Here is a 15,369-nt window from a genome sequence, read left to right on the forward strand (position 1 = left end):
ACTCTCAATATCAATCAAATATATGTTATTATGCCTAACACCTTGCAAAGCAATTTCAGCAGAATTTTTAAAATAAACAGTACATTTATCACTCTCAAAAGTTACCTTGAAACCTTTGTCGCATAGTTGGCTTATGCTTAGAAGATTATGTTTGAGGCCTTCAACGTATAAGATGTCTTTTATTGTCAAAGTGTTTCCTCCTCCAATGTTTCCGGTTCCCATTATTCTGCCTTTGTTGTTATCCCCAAACGTTACAAATCCTTGCTTCTTCTTCTCAAAAGAGATGAATCTTTTCTTATCACCAGTCATGTGTCTTGAGCAACCACTGTCAAGATACCACAGTGATCTCTTTGACTTAGATTGGTCCTGCAAAACAAATTAGCAAGAATTTTAGGTCCCCAATCTCAATATGGGCCCTTGGGGTTAGTTTTTGCAAGTTTACATCATTTCACAGCTTTAGCCCATGCATATTTACCACTTGGAACACCAACATGTTTGATATTGCACTTGTTTGATTTGTGAGCATGCTTCATAGAGTAAAAGCAACATACATCACTAACTTTATTTTTAATGAAAGTTCCTTTAACAACCCAAATTTTTCGAGTTCTTCTTACCTTGGATTTATAATTTTTATGCATGTTTCCATTTTTAAAGTTGCTTTTATTAAGGTTTGATTTAGCATGTGAATTAGTTTTAGTTGCCTTAGCAAGTAAATTTTCAAGTATATCAATATCAAACATATAGCTTTTGCATGACAAGCATTCAACANGTTNAANANTAGNTTTNTCATCTGATAATTTAATTTCTAAGGTATTAACTTTATTTCTTAACACAACTTCATTATCAAGCAGTTTATCATATTTTAACTTTAATTCATTATGTTCCTTTTTTAATTTTTTATGAGCAGCATCAAGTTTTTCAGATTCATTCATTAAATCAAAGAAAGCCTTTTGTAAATCTAATTCACTGGATTCAAAACTGGAATCACTTACTTGGCTTCTTGTTTCTTCAGAATCTGCCATAAGGCATAGATTAGCTTCTTCTTCTGTGTCACTTGAGCTTGTNCAGAATCTGCCATAAGGCATAGATTAGCTTCTTCTTCTGTGTCACTTGAGCTTGTTGAGCTAGAGGCATTATCCTCCCAAGCTATGTATGCTTTCTTTTTCCTTTGAAATTTTCTTTCCTTCTTGTCTTCACCTTTCTTGCTCTTTGGACACTCAGATTTTACGTGCCCTCTTTCTCCACAACCGAAGCACTTTACGTTTGATGGAGATTCTTGACTTTCTTTCCTTTCTTTGTGAAACTTGTCCTTTCTCTTTGCTTTCATGAACTTTGCAAATTTCTTTATCATCAAGCTCATGTTTTATTCATCATCAGAATCATCTTCTTTTCTTTTCTTTGGTAACAACTTTAGCTCCAACTTCTTTTCTTTGACCTCCACTTTTGTATCAATCTTCTCAAAACTCGCCTCTTCTGTTGGGATTTCTTTCAACAACTCTAAATCCGTCAAACACTCATCAATTAACTTCTCCTCCTCCTCATTCAAATCTTCACATTCATTAATGAGAGTTCTTTCAAGTGGAGAAACATCACATGCCTTCTTCGTCATACAAACTTCATCAATAATGTCAACTTGGAAACATGCTTTATCATCCTTAGGGTGTGACATGGCCTTGAACACGTCAAAGTTAACTTCTTCATCTTGCACCCCTACTTTAAGCTTGCCATTCTCCACATCAATTAAGACTCTAGCCGTCTTCATGAATGGTATCCCTAGAATGAGAGGCACATCACCATTCTCCTCCATCTCCATTATGACAAAATCTACTCGAAATAAGAATTTGTCCACTTTCACCAACACATCTTCCACCACCCCAGAAGGGTATTTAAGAGACTTGTCCGTCAGTTGAAGTGTTATTCTAGTAGGCTTGAGTTCCAAACCGTCAATCTTCTTGAACATGGAAAGCGACATTAGATTAATGCTAGCTCCCAAGTCAATCAAAGCTCTTCCAACTTCCAAATCTCCTATGGTACATGGAATGGTGAAGCTTCCTGGATCTTGAAGCTTAGGAGGCAACATCTTTTGATGGAATCCTACCTGATGTAGTCCTCTTTCTCATACTTTTACATTTTATTGTACACGTAGTTTAGCTTGCAAGGAGCATGGGTTACTATTAGAGCTGTCAACATTTTTTTTTACCCCAAGGCCAACCCTGGCCTCCTTTCCCTTTAGCCCATTATTTTTGACCCATGCTAGAGGGGGCTTTTTTAAAGCCCCTGGCCCCAACAGCCCCCAGAAAATGGGTTAAGATTTAATTAGGGCCGGGTCAGCCCTAACCCCCAAATATTCCAGTTTATACTCTAAAGTCCCGTGGCCCCATCAAGTTATCTTTTTCGAGATTAACTTGTTCTCTGATCAAGCACAAGCACTTAAGAGCTAGCAACCGTAGATCGACGAGAGACGGCAATACAAAGTCGATGGCAGACGACGACAGACGACGGGGCATGGTGGACGGCAACATACGGTGAACGACAGCACAAAGTAGAGTCAACGACACTTGACGGCAGGCAGCGGTGGTACAAGCGGCGAAGAAGAATCAAGGTTAACTTTTTCAAATACTTTTCATGTTTTTTCTAAAGATTGTTGTGACCCAGTTGAAATATTCTACGTTGGAGTTTATGAGTTGAGGAGAAGGAGTGACGAGAAATGTATCAGTGTGGAAGAGTCAGTATTAAAGAAATAAAAATGCAGTAGGAATAGAAAGAGGGAGAGCAAAATAGGATTTACTGGTTATGGTTGTGAAAAGAAAATTTGGGAGAAGGTGGGCTATGAGAGGAGGGGAGGTTTACAGGATTTTGAGATTTAGGAAAAATAATTTTGAGAACTAGAAGAGTGAATCAGAACTGGATTTGGGGTTGAGATGAAAGAATAGGGTTTGTATGAGATATAGAAGATAAAGTGAATATTTGCATATAGGGAGTGACATTAATAAACATAGAAATCAACTCCAAGTCAACAATTCTGTCAACAATTATTATTATTAAATAAATTTTTTTGCAACTTTCTTGGAACAATAGTGTACTCATATCTATTCCTATTCGTAGGTAATATTACAAAATTAAGAGAATTCCCCTCGTGTCTAGATTTCCCGTATGTGTCCATATAGACAAAATCAATGATCATGACATCGAATGAGTTAAATAATGCATCCAAAGAGTACAGAAGAGAAAACTCAAACTATTGATAATTAAAGTATATGAATAAAATAAGAATTTCAATACAAGAGAGTTTCAAATGGATTACATCGTTCCCCAACAACAAAGGGTTTTAGTTCACCATTGTCATGGTGAATCTAGATGAGTTGAATGGAAAATATGAAGGAAATAACCCTAGACTTGATAAATTTGAGCTTTCGCATCCAAATTATGACTCCATGGTGAATAGAGAGTGTTTTGTCGTCTTTCTGCCAAAAGATGATCCCTCTGGTTCATCTGGGATCTATTTATAATTCAGAGAAATAACAGGATTTTAGCCCAAGTCCATAAGTATACCGCCCAGCGGTGGCCGCCGGCGGTAGCTACGACAATCTCTACCCCTCAGTGCTACAACTTGGGCGGTCTCTTTTCATTCCTCTGCCAAGTCGATCGCCCGACGGTGAGCGCCTGACAGTAGCTTAAATTCCAGCTTCACCCCTTGGCGGTGGCCTTTAAGCGCGTGGCAGTGTATACACTGAAGATCACACCGCCTAGCGGTAGCTGCGGTTTAACTTTACTCCATTCTTCCATTTTCTTTTGCATCCAAGACTTCTCTTCCTTCATCAAACCTTGATAATTCCTGTCAAAACAAGGGAAAACCAAGCATAAAACCTAGAAAACCCACTTTGCTATTCTCATGAATGATCAATTAGCTAAGCACAAATAAAATCATGAATTCATGGAATCATCCTCACCAGACAATGTGTTTCACTCAATCACTCAAGTGTTTCCAAAGGTTACTCCTCCCCTCTACTATCCACCTGTCACATAGAATTAGATTGTCATTCATTTACCACAATTAATCATCATTACATTCACATGTCATCATAAGGACTTTTCAAGGCTTATAATGTGGTTGAGCTAACAAGAAAAATTGGTTTTTGTAGATCACAAAATCCTTGAGTTAAGAGAGTTATTCAAATAATCATAGTTCAAGCACAAACTCTCTTTTTACCAATCTCACTCATTCCCAACTTTCCTTTTACTTCACATTGAGTTTTTCTTTTCATGCTTATCTTTTCTATCTTTTCTTTCTTTTCTCATGCATTTTCATTTAACACATTAGCTCAATGCCTAACTTTTCTTTTCTTTTTCAATTCTCCTAATAACCCTAAACTTGAACCTTTAACAATACCGCAAAATATTTCTCAACCTAACTCAAGGCAAAGATTCTCAAAGCAAGGGTTTTCACATCCTGTTTAAGGCTTAGGTTCAAAAACGGTAGAACATAAGATGTTCTTTTTCATGTGGGACGAAAATTTCGTTTGCCTAGAAAGGGATTCATTCCAAAAATGGCCTTGATCATATGACATATTCATGCAATTCAATAAATCACAAAAACTCAGGCAAAATTATTCATGCTTTCAAGTAGATAGCAAAAATATCAATAAAAACTCAGGAGCTCAAAAATCTCCCCTAAGCTTATTCCAACATCCAGAAAAATACCCTGCTTAGCATCATAATCACAGTCACAAAATCACAATGCATTTGTTCACATAGTTAGTGAACACTTCACCTGTATATCAGCATATGGAAATTTCAATCATAATTCAATAATAAGCATCATCAAGAAACTCATCTCATGCAAACAACAGTCAAACCATCAATCAGAAAATTTTCAAACCAAGTACATTACCCTATACTACTCAATAGAAGCAAACTTATTCTAAAAATTCAAATTACAAAATAAAAATAAAAGATAAGAAAATAATCCTGGGGTGCCTCCCAGCAAGCGCTTGTTTAACGTCATGAGCCTGAGCCAAACCTTTTTAGCACTAGTCAGTAAATGCATATCTTTCCAACACCCTTCAGTAGGTATTCCTCCCTGTACCCGTCAGTGAGTACCTAAAATTTTTAGCTTCCCTCAGTAGAAGCTACCCAATACACAAAATTTAAAAATTGTTCATGATTACATCACCAAGATTTAAAAATTTAAAGGAAAAAAAATATTGTTCTTGGATCGCTGGGGTGCCTCCCAGTAAGCGCTCTTTTTATGTCACTAGCTTGACCCAGTGAAAGGTCACGCCTCCTCTTCCATATTGGTGTCTTCTTCATCCCACCAACTCATCAATTGTGTACAGTCCACCTCCTTGACTATCCCGGAATGTGGAGCTTCAATTTCTATTACTCCATTCTTTCTATAGCCTTTCACCACCCACTTTTTCTTCTTGTATCTCACTTGTGAACCAAGTTGGAATGTTGCATTTTCCAAGTCAACGTGGATTGTGTTGAGATTGTTGACAACACAAACTCTATATCAAACTGGTTTTTGATGATGACAACACACTGCTTAATAACATTACATATGTTCCAAGTTTACATGTTCAGTTGATATACTAAACTGGATTGAACAATGCTTTTGTTGAACATGTTTTGATTAATTTGCAATGTGTGTTCCTATGATTGATTATGTGTTATATGTATGGAACATGCTTGTATTGAAATGTGTGATAAAATGCTTTTGATTACTTCTACACATTTCTGAAGAAAAGATCACAAGCACTTTTATGAACTTATATTTGTTGTGACAAAGGTCTCGTTTAGTCGAATACACTGGCAATGGATTCAACTATGCTAAAATCTTTGTACAGATTTTGTGAACCTGCGCTTGATGAGATTTTAAGTTTAAAAGAATTTCAAAGTATTTTTTCATGTGTCAGTTGATAGTGTGGAACACCTATTCGACTATATTGCTGTTATATTTGGAATTTTGTTATGCCTATTTGCTCCAACGGCTATATTTTTCAAAAGTTAGTTAAGATTGACTTACTGGGTCAACTGTCTTAAATGTGCACTGAATTGATTGACTGAGGGGCCTTTTTGTTGACTGTCTGTTATAACTGTTTTAATACAGTCGACTATATTAGTAGGGTATTCGACTGAGAATGATAGGAAAACTATAAATACGACAGAACACGAATTGTTTTGAGACTTTTGTGATCTAACATTTTCATTGTCCTGTTTCAGAGTTAATTCTCAGTTTTGGAAGCTCCAAGAATTCTCCAAAAAGACGGTGGTGATCTTTCTTGAGAGAGATTCAGATTGAGGAGTCTTTTGCGCATACTATTTCATCAACATCTGCACAAAGAAGGTGCTTCTGGTTTTGATCCTGATAGGCTTGGCATCCTGTGAAGACTGTTGTATTTGACTGAAGGCTTGACAACCTGTGAAGTCTGCTGTGATAGGCTTGGCAACCTGTGAAGCATGCTATGATAAGCTTGGCATCCTGCGAAGAGTGCTGGTTACACGTTGAGGATTGTTCGACGTGGGTTCAGATTGCAGAAGAGGGGGTTCTTGCTGCAATTCTGGTTTTGTGTGTGCAACTATATTTGGTTTTGGGTTAGAGAGGAGATTTATATTTTTGCGTGGTGCTTCTATAAATTCCTTGTTGTAAAAAACGCAACCATTATAGTGCATATGCTTCCAAGATTGGAAGGACACTGGATGTAGGCATTGTTGGCCGAACCAGTATAAAAACCAGTGTTTGATTTTCTCTATCCCTGCACTCTTTAATTCAGTCGACTTTAATTGTTTAGCAGTCAACTACGTTTTTCCGCTGCATTGAATTTTTCGTTACTTGCATTTGAAGGAAAGATCAAAAGCTTTGAATTTTCATACCAATATTGCGAAAAGATTTTGTTTTTGAACTAACACCAATTCCCCCCCCCCCCCCCCTCTTGGTGTAAAACGAAGCCAACTTGTTTCCTAACAGATTGTGCCTCATTTATCAACATCTTCCTTTTCTTGTACCTGCATGATATTACAAGTATCACCTTTGTTAGCACATTTAGACCCATCAACCGCTGCATATTTCTTTGAAGCTCTATGTTTAGCCCTCTTTTGGATTCGCGTCAGCTTCTCTTCAGAGGAAGTAAATATCAACTTGTGTTCTTGGTGTTTTCACATAACCATCTCATCATGGATACTTATGACCACTTTGGCCATTTTCATGAATGGCCTTCCAAGTATCAACGAAACCATCTCATTGGCCTTCATCTCCATCACTACAAAATCGACCAAGAATTCAAGGTGTTCCACACGAATCACCACGTCCTCTACCACACCATAAGCTCTCTTTGAGGACCCATCCGCCACAACCACAGAAATATTGGTTGGCTTCATTGTTAACCCACCAACCTTTTTTAGCATACATAAGGGCATCAAATTAATACCTAACCCAGAATCAAGTAAAGCCTCCCTACATTAACATCTCTAATGGCGCAAAGGATAGTAAGACTTCCTAGATCCGTCATTTTTGGCAGGTGCTTCCTCTTTAAAGGGCGAATACAAGTTTCCTGTTTCTCATTGTCTTCTTCTTCAAGATCTATAACTTCTCCAAGATAATACTTTATTCGCTTGAAATAGACAGGAAGTTGGTGGAGTGCTTCGGTTAAAGGCATAATAATCTTCATCTGATTAAAAATTTCTCTAGAGTGCCCATAATTACTATTTTTTCTCTCTTCTCCTCTCAGGTAAGGAAGATCACTTTCATCTTTTTCAAGTTTTTCTTTTTCAAATTTTTTTTCTTCCATCTTCTCATCCTCATCCTCACTATTCTCTAGCTCAATAATTTCTCTTTCCACTCCTTCATCAACCATGCTCACAACTTTACAATCTTCTCTAGGGTTAACTTCAGTATTAGCCCTAAATTGATTCTTCTATGTTACTTCCACCCTTTTTGATAACTGGCCAATTTGCATCTCCAAATTCTTGAAATTAGCTTCATGACTCTTATAATGAGAGTCATACACCTTCAAGAATTTTTCGAACTTCTCATCAAAGCTTCTAACATGCTCAGTCAAACTAGCCACCTGTTGCCATAATGATGGTTGTTGTGGTCTATTAAACTGGCCTGCAGTTTTTCCAGATTGAATATTCTGGCTTTGCCCAATGCTTGGTGATTCTTCCAACCTTGATTGTAGTTACCTTGGTTGAAGTTACCATGGCGATAGGGAAACTGGTTGCCCATATAATTTGCTTCTTCTTGTGCCTCTTCAGGGATGGCACACTGACCATTAATATGGTCACCACCACAAAAATCACAGAGTTGTTGTTGAGCTTATGAAACATTCCTCATCTCCTTCGGCAGTTGAGCAATGATCTTTGACAAGTTATCCAGTTGTTGAGATAAGAGCTTTTTTTGAGCTAGCAATGCATCTTCGTTGGGCAATTGGAGAACTCCCCTCTTTTGAACTGTCACGCCCCTTTCATTATGAGTCTCATGCTCATTTGCAGCCATGCTTTCAATCAACTCATAGGCCTCGTCAGCAGTCTTTCTCTTGATATTGCCTCTAGTTGAGGCATCCAACATAAGCTTGGACTGTGTACCAAGACCTCCAAGGAATGTGAGAACCAATGTCGTCTCATGAAAACCGTGTACAGGCATCTTTCTTATCAAACCTTTGAATCTGTCCCATGCCTGACCTAGAGTTTCCTCCATGCCCTGTCTGAATGAAGAAATCTCCAACTTTCCTTTGCTTATTTTGGCCTGTAGGAAGTATTTACTCAGGAATTTAGTTACCACATCCTCCTAGGTTGTAAAGCTTCCTTCTGGAAAGTAATTCAGCCACAACTTAGCATTGCTTCCCAATGAGAAAGGAAACAAGCTAAGTTTTATCCAGTCATCTGACACTCAACTGATCTTCACTGTATTGCAAATCTCATTGAATGTCGTGAGATGATTGTATGGATTCTCATGTGACAATCCATTAAATTGGTTGCTCTGTACCAGGTGTATCAATGTAGGATTCATCACCATGTTTAATGTGTTGTCCCTCGGCATGGCAATACTGTTAAAGCTTTGAGGGTCAACCACATTAGATGCATCAACTAAAGTGCATCTAGGAGCTCCTTCTACCATCTCTTCTGTGTTTTGAATAGATGCCTCTAGATGGTCTTCAGGAAGGGGGAATAGTTCTCTAGATGGTCTTCTGACTTTCTTCCCCCTCCTTTCACTCAATCCTTCGAGAAGAGGTTGATTTTTCTTGCTTCTAATGTGAATTGCCTCCCGCATACACAAGAAACAAAAACCATAAAAAGAACTTTTATAAAACATATAACATAATTACAAAAACAAAAATAAAAATCAAGTCAAAGTTAATCAATATCAAACTACTAGAATAGCTAAACCAATGAGTCCCTGACAACGGCACCAAACACTTGTTAACACCTTGGCAAGTGTACCAGACCGTATCAAGTAATAATAGAAAGTAAATTCGAATATCGTTTCCCAAGGGACTCTTAGGCCTAAACGTTCATGTGAATTGATTTCTTAAGACTTGAATAAAATAGATTTAGAATTTATAATGCATAACGAAAGTAAACATGCAAATGCAAAGATTTGATCAATTGGAAAATAAACTATATGGATGAATGGTGTTGTTGAGGTTTATGGTTTCATCCTAATCCACTCTCAAGTATTTATTATTCTTATTAAATTCAACTTTATTATCAATGTTCATGCAACTTTCTAAATTACTCTAAACACGATATCTCGGCGAAGAGAGCCTAATCCCAATTACTAGTTTACTATGTCTAGTCTCCCTAGCAATCAGTCATGCATTTAAGTGCACAGAAGCTTAAAGAAATTGATCGTCCTATTCCTATTCCTAGGTAATATTGCATAATCAAGAGAATTCCCCTCATGTCTAGATTTCCCCGTATGTATCCATATCGACAAAATCAATGATCATGACATCGAATGAGTTAAACAATGCATGCAAAGAGTATAGAAGAGAAAACTCAAACTATTCATAATTAAAGTATATGAATAAAATAAGAATTTGAATACAAGAGTGTTTCAAATGGATTACATCATTCCCCAACAACAAAGGGTTTTAGTTCACCATTGTCATGGTGAATCTAGATGAATTGAATGAAACTTTTGAAGGAAATAACCCTAGACTTGATAAATTGGAGCTTTCGCATCCAAAATATGCCTCCAAGGTGAATAGAGAGTGATTTTCCGTCTTTCTACCAAAAGATGATCCCTCTAGTTCGTCTGGGATCTATTTATAATTCAGAGAAATAACAGAATTTTAGCCCAAGCCCATAAGTATACTGCCCAACGGTGGCCGCCCGGTGGTAGCTACGGCAATCTCTACCCCTCAGAGCTGCAGCTTGAGTGGTCTCTTTTCATTCCTCTGCCGAGTCGACCGCCCGACGGTGAGCGTCTGGCGGTAGCTTCGATTCCAGCTTCAACCCTTGGCGGTGGCCTTTAAGCGCGTGGCAGTGTATACATTGAAGGTCACACCGCCTAGCGGTAGTTTCACTGCCCAGCGGTAGCCGTGGTTCAAATTTACTCCATTCTTCCACCTTCGTTTGCATCCAACACTTCTTCTCCTTCATCAAACCCTGATAATTTCTGTCAAAACAAGGGAAAACCAAGCATAAAACCTAGAAAACCCACTTTGACTCTCTTTCTCTCTAACTTAAGCATTTTACATGGTTTCAAGCTAATTCTAAGTCATAAAGGGTGTGTTTTGATATTAATTTCAAGTATGAAAATAATGGGTGTTAGACCGTTATCATGCAACATCAATTAATCTCTTTGGCAAAGCAAGCTACTACTGCAATCACTCAAATTTTAGTTTGACTATTGCATTATATTCTGAACTGACCTTTTTGAGTATTCTATTAAATAGTTGCAACAGGTTGGGTTTTGAATCTGATGATGATTGAGTAGATTGGACTATGAGAGTGCATTACAGAACTTCAATGAGTGAATCAGGATAGTGAGCTGTAGCAGAATCTTAGTGGAAAGCATGTGTAGCCAAGAGAAAGATTTGAGTATAGTTGGAATTACACACTGTTAAGCCCTTGACAAGTGTACCAGATCGTTATCAAGTAATATAATTGGTAAACCCAATATCGTTCTTCCTAAAGGACTCAAAGGCCTAATCTTTCGTGTAAACTAATTGTATAAGATTTGAGAAAGGAATAAATTTAGTCGTTTGTATGCAAAGAACAAAAAATAAACATGCAATGCAATTGATTCAATTGGTTTTGAGAAACTATGGATGAATGGTGCTGTTGGGGTTTACAATTTCATCTTATCCACTCTCATATATCTACTCTTCTTATTTACTTCACTTATTTATCTAATTGCATGCAAACTTTCTTGGTCTACCCTTAACCCAATCCCTTGGTGAAAAGAGCCTATTATTAATTACCGGCTTGCTATCCCTAGCCACCCCTAGTAACCAATAATGCAATGACAGTCCTATCCCTATCCCTAGGCGATATTAGCATAATCAAGGAATTTCTCACCAATTCATGACATTACCGTACGTCCCCATATCGATAAAGACAAACATCTTTTACTGAATGAGTTAAACAATAAAAGCTTTGAGCACAGATGAGAACCCAACAATTGATAAATAAGTATATGACAAGCATATGAAATAAATAAGAATTTGAATATATGAGAGTTTCAAAAGATTACATTGTTCCCGAACAACAAAGGGTTTACTTCACCATAATCATGGTGAAACTAGATGAAAATAATGAAAGAATGNAANANNNAACCCTANANTNNNTNNANNGGAGCCTAAGCATCCAAGAAATCTTCTCTAAGGAGTGTAAGGTAGGTCTGGACGTCCCTCCCTGCCAAAGAATGCCTATCTAATTCGCACTGGGGCTATATATAAGCCCAAAAAGATAACAGATAGATTACAGATAGATTCACAAAATCTAACTAAAAAAACAGACAACCGCCCAGGCGCCTAAATTCACCGCTCAACGGTTTGCCTCTTGCCTCTTTGAGCGCTCAACGGTTAGTTTTACCGTTGAGCGGTTTGCCTCTAATCGCTCTGAGCGCTCAACGGCCCTTTCTGATGCCCAACGACTAGCTTGACCCTTCTCTTCATCATATTTCTCCTTCTTTCAAGGGTCTAAGTCCACCTTACTTTACTTCCATCTTCAATTCATCTAAAAACCCTGCAAAACAATGCAAAACAAGCATAATATCTCTAAAACCAACTTTTAACTCTCAAGAGACTCAACTAAGTGTTTTGCTTGATTTAAATCCCATTCTAAGCCATAAAGGGTGTGTTTTACTATCAAATTCAGTCATAAAAATAACGGTTTTTAGACCGTTATCACAACCCCAAACTTAGAACTTTGCTTGTCCTCAAGCAAACAAAAGAAAACTTGGCTTTTCACTTTTTCATCAAATAATTCACACTTTTCAAAACTCCTTTTTCTCATGACAAGTTATTATACAATTCAGATTTCAGTGGAATCCTACAAAGACGTATGCATGCTTTCAATCCAAATTAGTTCACACAATCAATCTTTTTCCAACAGATGTTTTTTTCATGAATGATCAATCACTAAACATAGATGTAAACATGGATTTAACAATTCTCACCAAGCAAGTGTTTCACTCAATCACTCAAGTGTTTAGGGAGGTCACTCTACTCTCTACTATTTATATGTCACATAAAACAATATTGTCAGTCATCTTAAACAATCAAAATCTTCACATGCATATGTCATCACAAGGACTTTTCCAAGGCTTGTATTGTGTCTGGGCTATCAAGAAAATTGGTTTTTCTAGATCACAAAATCCTTGAATTAAGAGAGCTATTTTATCATTGAAAAGTTTCAAGTTTTACACTCTCATTATCACCAATATCCTTTATTCCCAAATTCTTCCCTTTATTGATTTTTCATTGAGTTCTTTTTTTATACATGCTTAAACTCTTTTCTTCTCTTCGTTCCTTTTCACATGTATTTTTCTTTTTCATTTTGTGAACTCAATGCTCTTCTTTCTCTTTTGCCTTTCATTTTCCCCATTCAACCCCAAACTTGAACCTTTTCATTACATATAATTATTCTCAACCCTAATTCAAGGTAAATCAATTCACACAAGGGTTTTTATACTGTTTAAGGTCAAGGTTCAAAACGGGTATATCATTCAAAATTCTTTGGGTGAAAAATTTGGCTATGTAAGGGCTTTCCAATCATGGCCTTGATCACATGACATACACATGCAATTCAATCAATTATCAAGATTAAGTCAATATTATTCATGATTTTCTGTAAACAGTGCACACAACAATAAAACTCTGAAGCTCAATACCTCACATAATCATGCTTTCTCAATTCTCACATGAATCCTCCTTAGCATCAAAATCACAATCATGAATCACTTACTCATTTGTTCACATTACTAGTGAACCATAAACCTGGATATCAACATTCACACATTCTCAATCATCATCCACCATCAATCATCAATAACAGACAACTGATCATGCAATAATATTGAACCATTATCAGAATAAGTGTACAAGCCAAGCATAGACTCAAACATAAATTCAACCTATACTACTAATTCAAAATACAAAGAAAAGAAAAAGAAAAATCCCTGTCAATGCTTGACATCCATCAGTAGATGCCATCAGCATAGATCCTCATCTGAGTCATCATCATCCTCACCCTCCTGGGCATCCTCAAAGTCTTCGTCATCCTCCTGGTCATCCTCCTGTCTTCCTGAAGTTCCAGCAGCTCCGGACCCCCTATCATGTGCCTGTCCTCGAGGCCAAGCCATCACACTACGGAACTCATCCATAGTCCACCTGTGCACTGGTGGCTGGTCATATAGTCCTATAATTATCTGGGCAGTGGCCTCCTGCCCTCTGTAAATGGACTCCATCCTCGCCTCCATCATAGACATATACATGTCTCTCATCTGGAATGGCTCAGGCTGCTCTGCTGGTGCATCTGCAGGCTCATCCTCCTGCTGTGCTGCTGTCCTCCTAGGACGTCTCCTAGGGACTGCTCCAGCTGGCTCATCCCCTCTACAATACTGACGAAAATAGGAGGCATTATAGCACTCCTCGGCCTTTTGAAGGTTGGAACTGAAGTGTCCACTCCTACCTGCTGGCACAAAGAGGTAATCAAGGACGGATGTCCCAGTGGCATCCTGCTGCTCACGGTGTTGGCGCAGCTCATAATCTCACTGGTAATGATCTTACCCACATTCATGTCCATCTGCCTCAACATACAGTAGATGACCAAAATCCGATGCAAAGTAATGTTAGAAACATGAGAACATAGCTGGATGTTAGCATGAGTAAATGCCATCCAGTATTTGGCTAAGGGAGTTTAATCTGCCCTAAGAATGTTCACAACCGTGAACCATTTATAAGCTCCTGTGACGTTCCAGCATAAACAAAGTGGAGTGTGTTCGGCAGCTTCTTCATTCAACCCATTTTTTATTCATCCATCATCAAAATGCCAAGACATGATTTTCAAAGAAAAAAAATGGAAAATGTTTCAGCCCCTCCTGTTTCTGCCGAGAGCAATTGCTCAATGTAATGTGTCAGCTGCCATCTTTCTAAGAGGCCATGTGTCTCAAAAATTAGGGTGGGGTCCACCCAAAAACCCTAGGGTTTGGTGCCAAGTGCCCCTCAAAGTTTGGGCCCATCATGAAATTTGCCAACATTGGCCCACAATGTAAAAGTTTGTCTAAAAATCCTAAACTACTAAATTACAAGATAACTAAAATTTAAAATGTCCAAATGGAGGGTCTTCAATTTATTTTCCTCCTTCCTAATGCTCCAAAATATGCCTCTAATATTTTCCCTATAATTAAAAATGCAAATAATTAGCTCAGAAAATTTAAATTAATTAAAATTAGAATTTCCCGTCAAATTAAGCATAATTAAGAAAAACGGGAAAATACCGGACAATTAAGCACAATTCCCTGATTAATTTTAGCACAATAAACTAAGTGAAATAAATAAAATATCGACTCATCAAAATAGACCACACTTAGTCTTTTGCACTCCTGGGCAAAATCAAGACGCAAAACAGAGAACAATTCAACGGACATCAGGGAATTGACACAGACTCAACAGACAGAATTACAGTCCTCAAGAAATCTGGACAAGGAAAAGTAGTAGACAGTATCCACACAGAATCGGAGAAAACAGATACTCAGAGAAATCATCCAAGCAATTCAAGACATGGCAGAATGATCAATCAGTTCAAGAGGTGAATCAAAAGCAACAAAGCCTCACAGATGCACACAATCAGTGTTTCTCTCAAGTGTTTAAGGTAATCAATGTCACTCAATGCACTCAAGAAAACAAACACAAATAGACT

The 15,369-nt window shown here is 37.6% G+C and overlaps 1 protein-coding gene across 1 annotated transcript; it reads right to left on the bottom strand.

Moving 5' to 3' along the window:
• Positions 1-1,363: 1,363 nt before the first annotated feature.
• LOC106780684 lies at positions 1,364-2,080 on the bottom strand. Its single transcript, XM_014668981.1, has one exon. It carries the CDS (start codon positions 2,078-2,080, stop codon positions 1,364-1,366), a length of 717 nt encoding a protein of 238 aa, XP_014524467.1.
• Between the last annotated feature and the right edge of the window lie 13,289 nt (positions 2,081-15,369).

This window comes from Vigna radiata, unplaced genomic scaffold, assembly GCF_000741045.1.
Source record: "Vigna radiata var. radiata cultivar VC1973A unplaced genomic scaffold, Vradiata_ver6 scaffold_51, whole genome shotgun sequence".
In the NCBI taxonomy this organism is placed as follows: domain Eukaryota; kingdom Viridiplantae; phylum Streptophyta; class Magnoliopsida; order Fabales; family Fabaceae; genus Vigna; species Vigna radiata.

Excerpts from the sequence above, each read along its gene's own strand:
- LOC106780684 (XM_014668981.1), bottom strand. The coding sequence starts at position 2,080 with ATGTTGCCTCCTAAGCTTCAAGATCCAGGAAGCTTCACCATTCCATGT.